We start from the raw sequence: 18,625 nt of genomic DNA on the forward strand, positions 1-18,625 counted from the left end.
GAAGGGACCGAAGCCTGTCCCTGTGTTGACTCCATAGCACAGCGGTCACTGTCCCCCAGCCTCTGGGCTAAGTGGCTTGTCCAGAGTCCCCGGACTGAGTGGCATCTGTCTCCAGAGTCCTGCCTCCTGCTGCCTGGCATGGCTGGTAGTGGAGGTCTGCGAAGGCTCGTGGCTCCTAGAGGCGGCCGGGCCGCTGGCCCAGGGCGTGAGCGCACAGGTGTGGAGCTGTGAGGGTGGTCCGTGGGCAGATGTGCGCACATCTGGATGGCAGTCGGCCCTGGTCCAGCTCCACGGAGTGGGCATCGCAGGCTTCGGCTGAACCCCAAAGCAGCCTAGCCCTGGAAGGAGGGGGGACTCTGGGCAGACAGAGAGCTGGGGCCCCCCTTTCCCTTACTGTGGGGCCAAGTGTCCTGGGCCTCCCTCAGGTGGCTCTGGTGACACAGGTATGGGCACGGGGGAGGGGAGGCTGGTGGGAAGGGGCCCTCCTAGTCCCCCAGATGTGGACAAGTCGCTAGAGGCAGGGCTGTCTGCGTGGGCTCTCTGGGCCCCTCCACCTTGCCTCCCCTTGTCTGGGGGGAGGAGGGCGGGAGAAGGGGACACTCACCCCAGTGAGCCATATGCCACTGCTGGACCAGCCACCGTTCCCTTAGTGCCCCGAGCCACCTTCGACCCACTTCTCTGAGGACAGGGCCAGGCTCCCTCAGGTCCCTGCTGGGGCCACACCAGGAGGGGCTGCCCCCGAGGGTGCTGCCCCACGGGGTGGCCACTGGCCCCTCTGGGCCCTAACATCCGCACAAGCCCCTCTGGGGCATCCATGCCTTGGACAGGGTGGGGAGATGGGGCACTCCCTGGCCCTTCTCACGGGACAAGGCCCAGAGCTGGGCAGCTTGGCCTGGCTCACAGCCAGCTGGGGTCGCTGGCCCCAGTCCTGGCCGGGAATTGGGATTTTTAGGCAGGATCAGCCGGGGATTTGGAGGCTGGCTCCCAGGGTCCTCAGGTGGGAGCGGGACCAGCCCCAGGGGGTTGCCTAGCCCTGGGGGCGGGACAATGCGCGGAGCGGCTGCTCCCATCGCTCCTCCGCCCCCTCCTCCGCTCGGTGCTGGCGCCTCGCTGTAACCCGACTCCACTCCTGGGGGGCGGGAGCGGAGTGTGCTGCGCCCCGGTCAGGCCCGAGTGCCACATCACGGCGCCGCCGCCCGCCGCCCACCATGCTGCTGCTGCCGCCACTTCTGCTCCAAGCTGCGCTGGCTGTGGTTGCAGCTGCCTGGCCCTGGTGCGAGTCCTCCTGGGACCCTGCAGGTAAGGTGGTTCGGCCTGAGAGTCTGGGGGAGCACTCAGCTCCTGGGATGGGAACACCTTCCCCCCCATGACCCACAGCCCCAGATAACATCTCCAAGGGGCGCCCCGCGGTGCTGGACTGGTGGCCTGCCCGGCATGGGGCACCGGCTTGCTGAGCACCTCTAGGTTGGGACCCCAGGGTGGAGCGCACAAGCAGCAGGGGCAGTGGAGGGACACCGTGTACAGATGTGGGGTCCTTCTCCGGTCAGGGTACAGGGGCTGTGGGGCTCCCTGCAGGTGGGGGACCGAGAGCAGGGAGCCAGGACCTTGCAGGGGCAGGCCAGCCGAGGTCCATCCTTCCAGGAAGGGGTGGCCTCTGAGCATGGCAAACTCTGGACCCTCCCTCCCAACTCGGCTGTGCTGTGGACGGCAGCGTCTCCGGAAATGGGCACAGAGGGCTGGGCAGGAGTGCTGTCCCCTGGCTGGGAAGGGGTGGGGGCTTCTGGAAGGCAGGGAGAGGGAACCCAGGGACCCTTCATGACGCGTGTTTGCCTGCCTGATGGTGTGGGCCGTGGGCAAGTGTGGGGTCCTAGTCACACCTCCCTCCCTGCAGCAGGCCTCAGGTTCCCTCCTGTTAAAAGGTGAGGTCTCCTCCCTCCAGTCCCCTGCCTCAGGGTCTTTATCAGCAGCAGACATCTTTGCCCCCGGAGGGCGGGGTGCCCTGGGGCCCAGGGTCCCAGGGTGTCAGATTCAGAACCTCTGGGGGAGGATGGAGGTGGGTACCAGAGAACCTGCAGCACATGCTAGCGCCCCCACACGTGTGTGTGGCGGCCTTGTCTCCCTCCCCCTTTCTGTAGAAAGGCCCAGCCCATGTGCTCAGGCACATGCGTGTGTATGTGGGCACACATGCACACATACATGCAGGCAGGATGCCAACAGAACTCACACCGCGTCGTGGGCAAACCCTCCCTGGGACCTCTGGAACCCCAGGAAACGTCTAGCATTCCAGGCTGTCGGGGTCCTCTTCCCCGGGAAGTTCGCTCTGCACTGCCTTCCCAGGGGGCAGTGCCTCTCTCCCGGACATGGGCATCACAGGCCACCCCTCCTCACCCTCCTCTCTGGCGTCAGCAACTCTTTCTGGAACAAATCCTCCCCAGACCCATCTTCCCTCTAAGTGCGGACAGGGGAAGCCGACCACCCCCTCCAGGCCGCAGGCAGGCGGGCTGAGGCTGGGCAGCTGGCATCTGGGCATCCAAGGGCTGTCTCCTGTCCCCACCTCCCATGCCCCCGGGCTTGGAGCCAGCCAGACCCCTCCCACCCCTCCCTCCCTCCCTCCCTTCCCGGAGTCCCTCTTCTGGTGAGGTCTCCAGGTCTTCACGGGGAGCCTGGGGGCTGAGGACACTTTGATGCCCCTAAGGGTAGGTCTGGATTCAAATTCTGACTCTGACACTGTGCTGCGTGGACTTGGGCGGATGGTGTGCCCTTTCTGACCTCACGCAGGCTTCCCCTGTGTGAGAGGAGGCCCAGGAGTGACCTATCCCAGGCTTCAGACCCGCCAGCCCGCAGGCTCCATCCCTCGGCTGAAGAAACACTGGCACCTTGTGGTCAAGAGGTGTAACAGCGGCCCGCCACAGATGGGATTTTGCATTTTCTCGGAGCCACACCCCTAACGCAGCTGGCTGTCTCTTTGCAGGTGCCTGCCACCAGCCGTCGACCCCAGACAGTGGTACGTAGTGTGGTGGCCCAATAATCGAGTCCAAACTGCTTCTCAGCAGCTGGAAGTGAGACAAGACCGCAAGTGTGGGCCACGGAGCCTGGCCGCCAGGCCCAGCTCCTGCGCAGCTGACCTGCCCCGTCTCCCTGCTCCGCTGCCCCTTGCCGCCCCCTGAGCCAGGCTGCACACGCCAGGTCCAGCCTTGAAGTGTGGCCACTGAGACTTGCAGTCCCCTTCTGTGTCCCGGGCTCAGCCCCCTTCGGTGCGGGCACCTGCTGAGCCCGCGCTGGGTGGAGTCCCACCCCTGCGGCCCAATCCCCGCCTCAGCAAACTGAGGAAGGGGGCGCTGACCTCCAGGCGGGTGGGAAGGTCTCGTGTATCTGAAGGGCTCAGGAGCAGATGCCTTCCAGGCTCCCGAGGCCAGATCAGGCATCTGCTCTCTTTCCAGTGGAAGGATTAGCCTTTTTTTTAGAGCAGGAAAATAGCTTACCAAAGCAAAAGTCAAGGACCTTCCCTAAGGTGGCAACCCCGAGACCCCAGCAAGACCGGCCCCCTGCTCCCATTTCACAGACTCAGGGACTGAGACCCTGAGCCCAGCCCACCCACCAGGGAGCCGCTGAGCCCAGTCCAAGCGCAGCCTTCTCCTCTCTTCCCTCCAAAGCAGCCCTGTCGCCATCCCTCCCCGGACAGACTGCAGCCATTGCAGGGGCGGGGGGCGTCCCTCCCTGTGGGCCCCGGCCTAGGTGGGTCTGTTTGGGCCCAGTGGGCCTTCAGGGAGCGACAACCCTGTGGGTCCTCCGGGTCCCGTGGGAGGGCCTGACCCAGTCCCCCTGCCCCTGCAGCCACGTGTGTGGACCTGCAGCTCAGCGCCTGCCGGGACGTGGCCTACAGCCAGACAGCCTTCCCCACCCCTCTGGAGCACCGCACCCGGGAGGCGGTGGAATCCAGCTCCGAGTACATCCTGCTGAGCGTCCTGCACCACCTGCTGGAGGGCCAGTGCAACCCGGACCTGCGGCTGCTGGGCTGCGCCGTGCTAGCGCCGCGGTGCGAGGCTGGCCGGGCACGGAGACCCTGCCGGCACGTCTGCCAGGCCCTGCGGGAGGCCTGCCAGCCCGCCTTCGACGCCATTGACATGGCCTGGCCCTACTTCCTGGACTGTGAGCGCTACTTTGCGGGCGAGGAGGAAGGCTGCCACGACCCACTGGAGAAGCTGAGAGGTACGCAGGGCGGCGGGGGCGCTGGGGCCGTGGCGCTGAGCAGGCAGCTGTCCGGGAGGCCCAGAAGGACCGCTGAGTCAGAGCAGGCTAAGCGCTCCAGCCGGGCCAGTGCAGGAGGGCAGGTGTGCAAAGAGCACAGCTGTCCAGGCAGCCAGCCGCCTTGACCGACGTCCCCTGTGGAGTGCTGCCCTTCCCTGGCTGCCCCGGGCTGGGGCTGGCACCTGCAGGGCACCTGCAAGTCCACTGGTAGGATACTGCCTGGCAGCCAGACCCACAGAAGAGGGGTCCATGGAGCTCAGGGGGCTCCAGGCAGCTACGAGAGGGGCTGCAGAGCGATGGGCTCTGGTTCCTCGGGTGGACAAACCAGCAGACATGAAGCGGGCAGCCCTGGGCAGTGGTAAAGAAGTCCTGGAGAGCTTCCTGGCATGGTGCTGAGGGGGGAGGGGTAGCAAAGCCCTACGTGGAGCTGGGCCAAAAGCCTCCGCACACTTTTAACCACAGGCCTGCTGTGCCCTCTGCTGAGCATCCAAGAGCAGGTCAGAAGGAGAGGGTCCGTGGGTGCCTACCCTCTGGGCACAGAGCCATGCCTGGTGGCCGGGGCACAGGTTCCCACCTGGGTGACGATCCTTTCTATGCTGTCCCAGGTAGATGTGGCCACTGAACTTAGAATGTGGCTAGTGCAACCAAGGGTCTGAGTTTTTATTTGATTTGATTTTAATAAATTTAAGCTTAAGTATAAACAGCCATGTGCAACCAGTGTGTGATGCTGGATGGTGGAGGACATCAGCTTCTGGCCTCTTGTGCACTCACGTCACCAGGCGAACAGCCAGGTTGTGTGACCTGGGGCGGAGTGCCATGCATGGGGTCTCATCTGCACCCCACAGCAGCCCTGAGTGTCTGTCACACCCCACTGTGCCGCTGACAGAGGGGCTCTGGGTGTGGACCAGGCTGAGGGAGGGACTGACCGTCCAGCCCCCAAACACCTGCTGCGCGCAGGCTGGTGCTGGGACGCGGAGGATGTCTGGGGGTGCCGGGACACAGCCGCATCTCAGCTGGCCTCCAGCGATCCCTGTTCTGGTTCAGCCACTCTCTGGCTGTGTGGGGCCCCCCCTTCTCCAAGGGCCGCTGCACGGAGGCAGTAGGTCCGGCCGAGGCTAGCACTTTGCGTGTGCAGGGGCCAGAGACATGTGGGAGGTGGTGGGGTGGGGTGGGCACCCCAGTGGGGAAGCCAGGCTCTGAGTGGGCCAGGCCCGCCCGCCCTGGGAAAGCCCACAGACTCAGGCCAAAAGAGATTATTTTGGGCAACTCCGACACCAAATTGCTGGTTCCGTCTGCTTTCTTCCTCCTCAAGACCATTTTGAGTGCAAATAAAACCGCAGGGCAAGTGAGGCCCTGGGAGGAAGATTAACTGTTAGTGCGCCCCAGGGACCAGCCTGCTGGGACCTGCGAGGGTCAGGCAGAGACTCCAGGGACAGGGACGAGGCGGGCAGGGTGTCGGGGCCACCTGCTGGGTATACGCTCTAGTGGGAGGTGGGGGAGCCAGCTGGCTGTGGTCGCCAGGCCTGCGGGCCCACGAATTTCGCCTAAGGAAACTTTCAGAAGTGTAGTGTGTGGAGAGACCCCGCTGCCCCCTCCCCCACGCCTGCCCTGCCCCCACCTCCCCTCCCCCAGGCCCTGGCCCTGCCCTGTGGTCGGGGCAGCAAACACCTGCAGTCCTCAGGTAGCGGAGTGTGGGCTGGACGGAGCCTTTCAGAGCTGCCGCCACTGACCCAGGGGGTTGACACTTTCTTATCTGGGTGCTGAGTGACCGAGGCAGATAGGGACCCCCGCCAACCTGGTCACAGCAGGTGTCCCAGGAAACAGACACCGTCAGGAGACCATGCGCCAAACAGCATCTTTTGGGGATTGAGGGTCCTGTAGGTCTGTCTTTTCCTCCATATTTACAAGAATGGTAGGACCTGCGTTGCTTTATACATCTGTTGGGTGCTGTTATCAGCTGTGGACATGAAGTGTCATGGAGGGGTTTCTGATTTAAAACACGACCCGCTGGCCAGAGTGGACTGGGGGTCGGGGCGTGAGGGTGCTGCAGCGGCCAGGGCCCCAGGCAGGCCTAAATGGGGCGGACGGAGCAGGTGTGGGCAGGCAGATCGCAGTCCGTGGGTAGGCTGCAGGCTCCAGAAGCTGACCCCACCCCCCATCCCCCGACACCTGCAGGGGGCCTGGACCTGGAGGACGCGCCGGCCCCCTCGGGCCTGCCTTCGACCTTCATTGACTTCGCCCACCACTCCTACGCCCAGATGGTGCGCGTGCTGAAGCGGACAGCAGCCCGCTGCCCCCACATCGCCAGGACCTACAGCATCGGACGCAGCTTCGACGGCAAGGAGCTGCTGGTCATAGAGCTCTCGGTGCGCCCGGGCCAGCATGAGCTGAGTAAGCCACCGTCGTGGTCTGGTGCCCCAGGAGAGGCCCGGGAACCAGCCCGCTAGGGGAAAGGAGGCCGGGCCTGCTTGGCCTCCAGGTGCACGAGCCGGGGCCCAGGACTGTAATCAAAGCCCCTGGTATTTGGGGAACAGGATGGGGGTCCCGGCCCCAGGGCTCTGCTTGGCCTGTGCTGGCACACAGACACATCCCAACAGCCAGATGGCGCCACTGGGCAGTGTCCCTGGGAGTCAAGGGGACATGGGAAGGAGGACACAGCCCTGGAATGGGGACTGCTGGCCAGGGAGCAGCGAAGCCCAGGGGTGCACAGCACGGTGGGCACTGGGCCCTGGATCTTCTCTAGGGAAAGTGCACCCTCTCCGTGGGCTGGGCCCGCCGCCCGGGCCCAGGCAGGTGTGTGCGATGCCCAGGCCAGCGCCTTTGGGCTGCGTGATGAACGTGGTATCTTGGGCTGCGTGAAGGGAGCCCTTGTTCTATTTACAACCCACATCTATTGTAACACATGTCAGGCTTCCAGGTCCTGGTCTGCTGCAAGGGAGAGCCGCCGGGGACACCACATTCTATTGTCCCCTTAGAGCATCCTTCTCCCGGGGCAAACAAGAAAGGGCCACTCAGGCCAGGTGCGCAGGTGCCAGGGAGAATGGCCGTGCCACAGGATTTCAGGAGCAGGCTGAGGACAAGGCAGGGGCCGGGGTCTGGCTCAAGAACGCAGGAGGTCCCAGCAAAGACTCTGCCTGTCCCCCCCGCACCGCCCCGGGCAGCCTGCCTGCTGCTGAGGTGACAATGAACCCCAAACCCCCTCGGGGCACTGGGAGCATCCAGGCACTGCCCTTGTCTGGGCCTCTTTAGGGGATGTCGAGTGAGGATCCTGGTCGTCCCCCGGCCTCCGTCCCTGGGACCTTGTGAGTCAACCGGGATCGACCTAGAAGCTGACTGTCTCCAACCGGGGTCCTTATGAGCTGCCGGGAAACACTCATCCTAGCGGAGCAGCCCTGGCCCCTTTGCTGGGCTGGACACCCTCGGCCCAGTTCCCGTCCTCCGGGCTTGGGCAGCACGGAAGAGCCAGGGGCCTTCACACTTGCCAAATCTGGGGGGTGAGGGTTTGCTCCCAAATTCAGGAGCAATTCAGCTGCAAGTTCTTGGGCCACACACGCCAGGGGGGGAGGCACCTCCTTTCAGGTGAGCCATGTGAGGGCCAGAGAGTGTGCCTCACCGAGGTCCCACAGACAGCTAGCGAGGCTGCCGGGCTCTTGGGCTACTCTCTCCCAGAAGTCATCTATCCCCCCACCCACCCCCAACCCATCCCCCTACCCACCCACGATCTATTTATCCACCATCCACCCACCCACCCATCTGTCCATCTACCCATCCATGTACCCACCCACCTGCTCCCATTCTCCCTCCCTCCCTCTCTCCTCCTTCTTTCCTTCCTTCCTGTCTCTTTCCGTTCATTTCTTCGTTCATGGCTGTCTGCCTCTCCATCCGAGCACCCATGTATATACCTTCTTCCACACCGAAGTGTGGCCATCTACGATACCACGTAGTACTAACGCCCCGATCCGTGGTGCTGCTCACTGAGGCCAGACGTAATGAATGAGCTCAGCAGAGGGGGCGAGCTCAATGAGACCCCATTGGCCACGGAGATGCTGGGGCCAAACCAAGCACGATTAGGTACCTGAACAGCTGGCGACCCTGCCAAGGGGGCCCTCGGGAAGAGCCCCGGGATCTGAGGCGACCCCAGGTCCCCGTGTCTCCCCCCAGTGGAGCCCGAGGTGAAGCTCATTGGCAACATCCACGGCAACGAGGTGGCGGGTCGTGAGATGCTCATTTACCTGGCCCAGTACCTGTGCTCCGAGTACCTGCTGGGCAATCCCCGCATCCAGCGCCTGCTCAACTCCACCCGCATCCACCTGCTGCCCTCCATGAACCCCGACGGCTATGAGGTGGCGGCTGCCGAGGTGAGTGCCCTGGGCATTGTAGCAAGGGCTGTGCCTCCAACATCCCATTCACTCATTCACTGGTTCACTAGCAGCCAGGGAGGGTCCGCGTGCGCCTCACCCAGGGGACGAGAGTCCCGCTTGGCAGAGGGGGGACAGGCGAGGTGACTCTGGGTGTCACAAAGGTGGTGCACACGTGAGGAAGACACAGGGCGAGAAAGGGCTAGAGAGAGGGCAAGCGTGCTGGCTGGGGGTCAGTAGCTCCTGCCCCGCAGGAGGTGGGAAGCAGTGTGTGAGAGCGGGGGGGCGGGGGGCCGGGGGGTCACCGGCCAGGGCCAGGCCCTGAGGTTGGAGGGGCAGCCAGGGAGCCGGGCGGAAGGGGCTGGGCAGACGGCAGAGGAGGTGAAGGAGGGACCCGCTCCCAAGCCCACCAGGAGCAGCCAGAGAGAGACCACGGCCCAGCCAGCTCTCAGGCCTGCCCTGTGGCCGCCCTCCAGAGGATCGGCGCCAGCGTGCTGACCCCCGCTGGGCGTGGCCTGTGCTGCAGGGTGCCGGCTACAACGGGTGGACGAGCGGGAGGCAGAACTCGCAGAACCTGGACCTGAACCGCAACTTCCCCGACCTGACCTCCGAGTTCTACCGCCTGGCCTCGTCCCGAGGCACGCGCACCGACCACATCGCCATCCCTCAGCACTACTGGTGGGGTAAGGTAGGAGCCGCCCCCGCCCAGCTGCACCCCCATCTGAGGGTCTCACTCATTCGGGGAGCCTCTGGTGTGGTCCCTCCCCAGGATACGAGAGCCTGGTGGTTGAAGCCTGGCCCTCAGAGGACAGCCCCTTCCCGGCCGTTGGTAGCTTCTGGGGAGCTTGTGTTGAAAGCACCCAGAGCCTGGCAGGTGCTCAGGGTCAGGTACCCAGGAGGGCTCCCTGGAGGAGGTGATATCCCTAAGAGGTAGGAGGACCAGCAGGCAAGAGGACCAGGGTGGGCGTGAGCCCTGTAGTGCCTGAACCCAGGCCTACAGGTCAGGCACTGTCCGCGGGGTGGCCAGCGGGTGACACCATGTCCTGAGGACAGCCGCTCCTCCCTGGCAGGTGGCCCCAGAGACGAAGGCCATAATGAAGTGGATGCGGACTGCTCCCTTCGTGCTCTCGGCCAGCCTGCACGGGGGTGACCTGGTGGTGTCCTACCCCTTCGACTTCTCCCAGCACCCCCACGAGGAGAAGATGTTCTCCCCCACACCTGACGAGAAGGTGAGAGGTGGGCGCAGAGGGTGCTGGGGACACCCCGCTGTGGGTGGAGCCTTGGGACTGGCCCAGGGTCACTGAACCACTGGGGGGCTTCCAGGCCGAGCTCCAAAGTGCCCCCCGCCCCAGGAAGCCTTCCAGCCCTGGCGGGAGCACCCCCTCTCCCCTCTGGCCGCACCCACCTTGCGTCAGTGTCACTGTCTGGGGCATCGGGTGGGGATTGGCCATCTGCCCTTCCACCAGGCCAGCTGTGTCTCCTGGTCAAGGGGAGGGTGGTTCTGGGAGGCGCCAGCAGAGGGCAGTGCTGCAGCGCGCACGACAGTGGCCAGGCTGGGTGTGTGAGGCTCAGGCCCTGGGAACAGCTGCAGTGGGACCCGGCAGGAATCCGGAAGGAGCAGGCCCTTCTGTCCAGGCCCTGGTCCTGCCTGCAGTGACAACAGGACCCACCCCAGCCCCACTCTACCCTGAAGCTGCCTGCGCCAGCAGCCCCGCTGGGCCCCTCCCAGGGACTGGAGCTTGGGCAGCTGGTCCGGAAGGGTGGGAGTGGACCCCCTGTGGGCTATTCTGTGGGTGGAAACCTGAGGTGGGGGGTGGGGCAGGTGATGGGGCAGGTGCCCGCCTTCACTCCCTGACCCACCTGCCGGCTCAGCCCCCTTTCCCGCCCTCCTCACTCATCCACCGCAGCTGCACAGGCCTCCGGTGGCAGGGCTGCCAGGTCCTGGGCTCCTTGCTCAGTGAGTGCGTCCCGGGTAGCTGCAAGGTCCCCCGGTGGCTGTCAGAGTGCAGGGCCCACAGCTGGGTGAGGCCTGTGTCCCCGGGTGGCGGGAGCCCCTGGCTCCAGGCTCAGCATCTCTGAATTCCAGGGGCAGGCACACTAAGATGTTCCCGGGGGAACGTTCACCTTAAAGAGTCCCCACAGAGTCAGAGAACCGAGCATCTTCCCCACCAGCCATCAATCGGCAATCGATTCTCCTGAGCCCTGTGGCCTGTGGTGGTCTCTGTGGAAACCAGGGTCCCGGGAGAGGTGCCGGGGAGCAGGGGAGCTGACTCAGGGCTGACCAGCCCCAAAGTCACCCCCAAACTCCCATGGCACCCTGTGGGTGAGGCCAGCACCTCAGGGCAGCATTCACTCAGGCTGGCCGTGGCCCCCCGCCCCCGATCCCCACCATCTGTGCCCTGTAGCTGCCTGCCCTGCAGGAATTTCCACTCCTGAGTTGGGCTCCAAGTCCGCGCTGCCCCCCGAGCCCCAGGACCCAGCCTGCAACCCAGGGGGAGGGAGCTCGGTGTACCCAGGGTCACAGGGGGCAGAGCTGGGCAGGCTGGTCTTCTCCACAGCCTGGGTCCTGGTCTTCCATGCCTCACCCACCCACTCCCGGCTCCCAGGTGCCCTGAGTCTGGCCACTCCCACCGCCGGGCCTCTGCACATGCCACACCCCCTGGGTAGATGCTGTTCCGCTCCATTACCTGTGTTGCAGGTGTCCATTGGGGAGGCCCCTCCACTGCGCCCAGCTCGGAGGGCAGACGGCAGGGCACCCCACCTTCTGGTTTTCTTTCCAGATGTTCAAGTTGCTGGCCAGAGCCTATGCTGATGTGCACCCCATGATGACGGACAGGTCGGAGCACAGGTGTGGGGGCAACTTCCTGAAGAGGGGCAGCATCATCAACGGGGCGGACTGGTACAGCTTCACCGGAGGTGAGGCCCCGTGGGGCGGGGCGGGGCGGGGCGGGGCCGGCACCGCCCGGAGCAGCTTTTTCTGGGAGCTGCAAAGGTCCCCCTGGGCTCGGGGACACGTTCAGGGGAAAGGGGACAGGAGGAACATCGGTGGGCTTCAGTCCTCGTTGCTGGTGGCAGAACAGGACCTGGGACTCCCCGCTGTGTTCTGGTTAGTGACCACTGCATCTTGGGACCCCCCTCTGTCCGGTTCTGTTTTGCCCCTGAGGGCTATCAAAGGCTGCCCCGTGGAATACAGGACTCCCAGTGCAACTCAAATTTCAGAGAAATGCCGATGCCTTTTGCAAAGCTGGATAAGTATGTCCCTGATACTGCTGGGGACACATGCTTCCACTCAAACCTTATTTGTTGTTTCTCCAAAATTCAACTTGAATGGGACACCTGGTTTTTTTCTGGGAAGCTGCACTGGGTGAGGACGGGGCCCAGAGCCCTGCGGGTGTGCACGCTGCCCTGTGTGGACTGGGGCTGCGCCCCCCCCGCCCCCCGGGCTGGGCACCTGCTTCCGCCTCAGTGCTCCACCGTGCTGCCCTCCCTGGGGGCAGAGCAGTGTCCCCTCCCTCAGAACTCAGCCCCCAGGCTTCCCTGATACCCAGGGCTGCAGGCTTCCATCTTGGCCCAGCTGTCAGGGCCTCGTGGGTAAAGTGCGGGGCCCGGGCCAGAAGTGCCAGGGCCATGGGCGTGTGGCTGCGCTGTGGGCCCGAATGTTAGGGCAGAAACAGCAGCACCAGGCTCAGAGGAGGCCCTGACTTACCAAGGTGGGGGTCCCCCGAATGCCCTGGGCATAGGGCTGCCCCATCAGGACCAGAGTCGGAGGGTGGTCAGTGGCCACAGCCTCTGCAGACCAGGAAACCCCAAAGGCAGGTGGGTGGAAGCGGGTGGGGCAGCGGTCAGTCTGAGTTGTCCGGGAGCCTCTCTCTGCTACTTCCTTGGTGTCTGTCCGGCCAGCGAGGCCCGGTGCCCCCAGACATGGAGGAGACAGGACCTTCCTCCCTAGGCTGTTCTCAGGGCCATCTGGGTAAATGCACACAATTACCTGCAGGGTCCAGGCCAGGGGAGGGCCCTCGGCTTGGCCACACACGCTCAGCAGCCGTACTGGAGGTCAGCTCGGGCTCCCCACCACCGCTGAGGGGCGGCTGACCTGGGCACTGCACCGCCTTGGTTCAAAGTGCACCTAGCCCCCTGCCCCTGCTGGCCCCAACCCCTGCACCGAAGTCTCCTGACCTCTGGAGTGGGGATGGGACACTGGCCACTGGCACCCGTGACGTCGGGGGGGGGGTGCACCGCCGTAGCCACGCTCAGCTGCCCCTCCCCGGTGCCGCAGGCATGTCCGACTTCAACTACCTGCACAGCAACTGCTTTGAGATCACAGTGGAGCTGGGCTGCGTGAAGTTCCCCCCCGAGGAGGCCCTCTACACGCTCTGGCAGCACAACAAGGAGCCACTCTTGAACTTCGTGGAGATGGTGAGCCAGGGGCCTTGCTCTGGCTGGGCTGGGGCCTGGGGGCAGGAGGACCCCCTTGCCCCCCGCCCCGTGGTGCTGAGTGGTGGGCTCCGTGCCCACGTGTGCAGATGTATCCCACTTCCTAGTCAAGCACCTGTTTACCACCAAAGCCTCACCGGCTCCACCTGCAGGTCATGCCCTGTGGGGGTGACCACCTGGGGGCATAAGCCATAATCTCAGAGCCTAAAGGGGCACAATTGACCAAGGAGTGAGTCAGGGGTAAGGGCAGCCCAGGGGAAACATCTGGCCCTGCCCCAGAGGCCCGGGGGCTTCCTGGAGGAGGCAGTCCCTGGGCTATGTCTTGAAGGACTAGGGGAAAGGTGATGGGATGAGGAGAGGTGGGGCAGGGGCCAGTGGGCGAGGGTCCCGGTGGCTGGAGGATGCGGTGGGCACTGGGCAGGGTGAGGCCTGGGTGATCGCACTGGGCAGCAGGCTGTCTGTGTGGTCTGGGCCTCGGGCAGTCTGCCCCTCGGACAGGATGCTGCAGGCTGGTGGGGCGGGGGGGGCCTACTGAGGTCACCCAGAAATAGCTGAGTGGCAGTGAGTTGGGAGCCTCGGAGAATGTCCCTGAAGACCCCTCTCAGGACAACCTTCTCAAGTCTGGGGTGACAGAGCAGGAACTAGAACGCCAGATGTCCAGCCAGCCACCTCTCCCAGCCCTGCCGCCTGCTCAGTGCCCCCAGCGTGGCTCACAGTCAGGGGTGCGGCAGGGCTCTGGGTAAGGTAACAGCATGAGAGGAACGCAGGGGGTCGACGTGAAAGAGATCAGTGGTTTGGTAGAAGCGTCTGCTACATTTTTTCCAAACATTAAAAAAACCCACACACAGTGCTTATTGGCACCATGTTCCAGGGAGAAGCAGGCTCTGGGGGACAAAGCCGGTTGCCCAGGGCAGCAGCAAGGGGGTGGTGCATGCACAGTGCTGCGCAGGGGACGCCCCTGCACAAGGCCTCGAACCCTGACGGCCCTCCCGGGCAGCACACAGAGGCCCATTTCACAGATGAAGGGGCGGGTGCCAGGGAGGCATGGGCCAGTCTGGCTCACTGAGCTGCTGGCGGTGGCTGTCAGACAGCCGGAGCCTGTCTGTCCGCTGTCCCCCCGCCATGCCCAGCACTCGGACTCGGCCCAGCTGCCCCAAACCCCAGGTCTGTCCACAGCCTCCCTCCTTTCTGGAGAGATCAGGAACCTTCCTTCGGGCTGCGTCTCCTGGTCAGGAGCTAGAGCAACAGGAGAGAAGCCCAGACGACCACTGGGGGTCACCAGCGTGCGAGCTGCTTCTGTGCGGCTGTGCCCACGGCCTCTGGCCACACAGCCAGCCATCATTCAATCACAGCTTGGGGCCAGACCCAACACTCATTTCATTTTATGGCTGTCTGCGGAAAATGGGTTTTAAGGAGCCTTCAGTGGAGCTGGGATCGCTCTGAGGATATTGTATGTGAAGTCTTGGGATATGAAGATTTAATAGCAAGCAAGATTCTGCAGAAGGCTGCGCCGGGCGTGGCTGCCCCGGAGGCTGACCCCTCGGGAAAGCCGGGCCCGGCCTTGCGATAAGGATCGAGCCTGTCGTGGCCCATTGAGGGCCTGTTCCCAGTGATGCTGACCAGGCCTTGGGTGGGTGTCTCCATCCCCCCAGTAGAAAATGCGGGGCGGGGCATCTCTCCTTCCTGGCCAGAGAGCTCCCCGTCCTGATTCTGCAGGAAGATGACCCTCAGCCTGAGATCAAGGATGGAGTAGAATCCAGCCGGGGCACGCTGACATTAAACAAGGCCCTACTATGTGTCTGACCTCTGCCCTCGGGTTTGGGAGAGGAGGACACTGAGTGACATCACTGTGAGGTCAGGGCTGGGAGGGTGGACGTACAGGACCATGAGACCCCAGAGGAGCCCCCTGATGTGGCCAGTCATCAGGGAGGGCTTCCTGGAGGAAGAGGGGTATGAGCTGTGTGTTGAAGGGGAGAAGCATTGGTCAGGGGTTGGGGCGCACTCAGTGGGTGGTGCAGCCTCCTGGGAGAGACCGGCCTCACTGTGCTGAGCCCCCTCCCACCCAGTCGTCCTGGCCCCATCCGACGTGACCTGTGGGCCCACGCTGTTCCTGGCCGATGGAACAGCGGCAGTCCGGCTTGCATGTCGCTGACTTTCTCAGCAGAGGCATGAGCAGGCCGAGGCAGTGCTGGGAGGGCTTCACTTTGGGGAAGGGGAGCGTGCCTGCCCAGCCCGGGGCCGTGTGTTGGAGCGGCGGGAGAGCTCTGGGGCTGGTGCGTTGGGTGGCGCAGGTCCCATTTCCCTACTCTGGTGCCACCCGTGTTACTGTGTGGCCTTATTTTGCAGTAGCACCCCAGCAGGCCACGTGACCCCGGTTTCCGGGTGAGGCCACCACACTGAGGACACCAGGTAGCCTGCACACGGTCAGAGAGAGCAGGTCAGGGCCACAGCCAGGGCCAATGCCAGGGCCCGAACCCTGGCCCGTGTCTTCCCAGTGGCTGGTGCTGCCTTGGGGACCTCAACTCAGAGAGGAGCCAGCTAGGGCTCTGCTCACGGAGGCGGGGGTTTCGGCCCTCAGGTTTTGGGGGTTTCCTGCCCGCTGCCCGCTGCCCAGGAGGTGTTGGCAGCCAGACCCTCCGGTGGGACTGTGGGTCCTCCGCAAACCCACAGGGAGGGGAGCAACGCACTCAAGGCAAGGTGAGGGGTGGGCTTAGTCACAACTGGCTTAGCCACCCGGAGACCCCAGGCTCTGCGGACAGACGTCTGGGGACTGGCTGGGTGCCACTTGGGCTCTCTATGCCCCCACTTACTCAGCCCCTCTCTGGTCCCTTCAGGTGCATCGGGGCATCAAAGGGGTGGTGATGGACAAGTTTGGCAAGCCAGTCAAAAATGCCCGCATTTCCGTCAAGGGCATCCGCCATGACATCACCACAGGTGAGCGCCTTTCTGGGCTGTGTCCCGGCCACTGGCTCCCACGAGTGTTCACAGTGTCCCCACGCTGTTCGAGGTGACTCATCCTCTGCCCGCCTGGCAAGTGAGGGTGGGCGGGAACCTGGGTCTGTGCCTCCTGTGGCATGTGGGTCCCAGAGACCCCACTCAGGCCCAGGGATGGGGACGCGGACTCCAGGTTTGTCGAGAAAACCTGTGCCAGGAGGAAGCTGCCTTCGGCCCACGAGCCCCTGTGTTTGCAGCCCCGAGTTTATGTCCCACTGATGAATGGGCCTGCCCCTGTGGGCTCCAGGTGCCCGCAGGCATTTCACAAGTGATTCGAACATTTTGGCACATTGGCATGTGCATTGCCCGGTGCAGGCAGGGTGGGGTGGCCAACTGTGTGGGTTGGGGATGGAGGCTGGGGATGGCCTGGGAAGGCTTCAGAGAGGTGATGGTGCCTAAGAAGGGCTTTGAGGGTTGAGTAGGAGTTTGACAGAGAGAGGTGCTGGGAAGGCCACTCCAGGTCATGACAGAGGCCGGCATAAGTTTGGGGCCCGTCTGCCCTCCAGGCCAATGCCCCTTCCGATGCCCATCCCCCATCACCCCAGGCTGGCTCTGGGCCCAAGGCCAGGAGTCACTTCATTCTACTTGTTAACAGCCCCGGAGGGTGACTACTGGAGACTGCTGCCCCCGGGGTCCCACATCGTCATCGCTCAAGCTCCTGGCTACTCCAAGGTCATCAAGAAAGTCACCATCCCCGCCCGGATGAAAAGGGCCGGCCGTGTGGACTTCATTCTGCAGCCTCTGGGGACTGGACCCAAGAAATTCCTTCAGGGCTCTCGGAGAAGCGGGCCGGGGCTCCAAGACCCGAAAGCAGGCACCGGCACACATGGGGAGCCAGAGGAGCCGAGCCGGGAGCCCCTCGGGGCTCGGAGGCAGCCTGGCACCGGCGGGAGCAAGCCCTGGTGGTGGTCCTACTTCACGTCATTGAGCTCGGACAAGCCTCGCTGGCTGCTCAAGTACTAGGGGCCTCCAGCCGTGCGATGCTCAGGCCCCCGCCCCACCTCCAGCCCGGGGCTCCTGGCTCTAGATGTTGTCTCCCAGACATCCCGCAAAGCCATTCCCTTCCATTAAAGAGTTTCCATTCACCTCCGGCCGTGACAGGAGGCTCCGTGTATGGGGCACCTGCTGGGGGGAGAGTGGGACCCTGGTGGCTACTCACAGGGCTGCCACTCAAACTCCCTTGTGCATGTGTAGCCCCCAAAGCAAGGGGGGCCCTCTGTGTCACAGATGGGAGACCGAGGCTTGCCCAGGGCCACCCACGGAGCAGAGGTGCTGGGCCGAGCAGGAGCTGAGCCCCTGTGGCTGAAGGCTGTGTGCCTGGGAGTACGGGATGTGGGATGCAAAGACGAAAAGTCGGGTGCCTGACTGGAAGCAGTGGCAGGGGGAAGCAGGCAACCCCCTCGGGGTCAAAGCCTCAAGGGTTGGAGAGCTGCCAGGGACTTTGAGCCTGTCACCTTCACCTGAGGGTCATGCTTAGAGGCCCCAGGCCCCAGAGCACCTGAGCCCAAGGGGAAGGGTCTCCTGGACCCTGGGGGCATGAGGTGAATCTCCTGTCCTGGGGGGGTCAGCGGGGGGCAGCCCTTCCAGCGGACTAGAAGCAGGTTTTCTTATAAGGAGGGATGCAGGTGGGTCTGCAGTGATAGTTCTGGTTCAAATTCAGAATCACGTCCATCCTTTTGCTGCCCTGAGAATGCGGTTTTCAATGATGCCGGAAAGGCAGAATCGCTATTTCTCGTAACTGCTTCTCTGCTTGACTGATGACCCACTCGGGTCGGCTTCAGGGGATGGTACCAGCATCGGCAACCACAGGGTGAAGGCCAAGAACCGGTCAAGATTTTTCTTCTCCTTTCTTTCTTTTCCCGTTTCTTTTTCCTGGGATACAACCCGTTAGGATATGAAGTCAAATGATTCGATTCTGCTAATTTGGGCAGCAAAGCGCCCCCACCAGGCCCACAGGCAGAGGCTGCAGCGGGGGTGGGGGTGGAGCACGGGGCTGTGGGTGGGACAGAGGGGCCACGGAGGCCACAGGCCTGCTGGGGACAGGCCAGTACTGGAAAGACACGATGAGAGGACATGGAGATTTAAGGAGGTGTGAAAAACGTTTGAACAGAACACCTCGATTTGTAAAACAAAATCCCTGCGTCGGCTGAGTCAGGGCGGGGGGGAGGTCTGTGGGCTCTGACTGTGTGTTGGGGAGACGCAGTGAGGCAGTTGGGTGCGTGGGCACAGGGCCCGCTGTGAGGACAGACCCAGCAGCCCCGTGTGCGTGGATTCAGGGGAAGAGGAAGATGTAACGGGAAGAGGTGTTTGTGAGCCGTGGCTATGCAAGTCTGCCTGCCGACCAGAAGGGCTCACGGGGACCCGGCCAGGCTGGCGGGGCAGGGCACAGAGCCGTGCAGTCGGAGGAGGTACCTGCACCCGGAGGGGAAAGCGAACACCCTGTGAGCATCGGAGACCTTGTCATTTGTTACGGTGAGGGCCCGAGGTGACAGGCTGGAGCCCACACCTCGCTCGAAGCGGAGGGCCCGGCCAGCCGCCGGCACCTGCTGACTGCTAATAGTGACTGGGAGTGTGTGGTGGCGCCCGGCGCA

General features: G+C 63.9%; 1 protein-coding gene across 2 annotated transcripts; it reads left to right on the plus strand.

The window, feature by feature from the left end:
- Positions 1 to 1,190: 1,190 nt before the first annotated feature.
- On the plus strand, positions 1,191 to 17,124 carry CPZ (carboxypeptidase Z). Of its 2 annotated transcripts, none has more exons than XM_037046513.1 (11): positions 1,191 to 1,299; positions 2,972 to 3,004; positions 3,835 to 4,209; positions 6,424 to 6,639; positions 8,410 to 8,606; positions 9,133 to 9,294; positions 9,677 to 9,835; positions 11,387 to 11,522; positions 12,883 to 13,022; positions 15,875 to 15,974; positions 16,630 to 17,124. In XM_037046513.1, exons 1-11 carry the CDS (start codon positions 1,209 to 1,211, stop codon positions 16,995 to 16,997), a joined length of 1,977 nt encoding a protein of 658 aa, XP_036902408.1. In that variant the 5' UTR covers positions 1,191 to 1,208; the 3' UTR covers positions 16,998 to 17,124. The 2 variants fall into 2 exon arrangements, with proteins under 2 accessions (XP_036902408.1, XP_036902400.1); XM_037046505.1 differs by having other exon boundaries at positions 2,972 to 3,000; positions 3,831 to 4,209.
- Positions 17,125 to 18,625: the final 1,501 nt, after the last annotated feature.

Source organism: Sturnira hondurensis, unplaced genomic scaffold (genome assembly GCF_014824575.4).
Source record: "Sturnira hondurensis isolate 20B ecotype Veracruz unplaced genomic scaffold, ASM1482457v3 Scaffold0000780, whole genome shotgun sequence".
Classification (NCBI taxonomy): Eukaryota; Metazoa; Chordata; class Mammalia; order Chiroptera; family Phyllostomidae; genus Sturnira; species Sturnira hondurensis.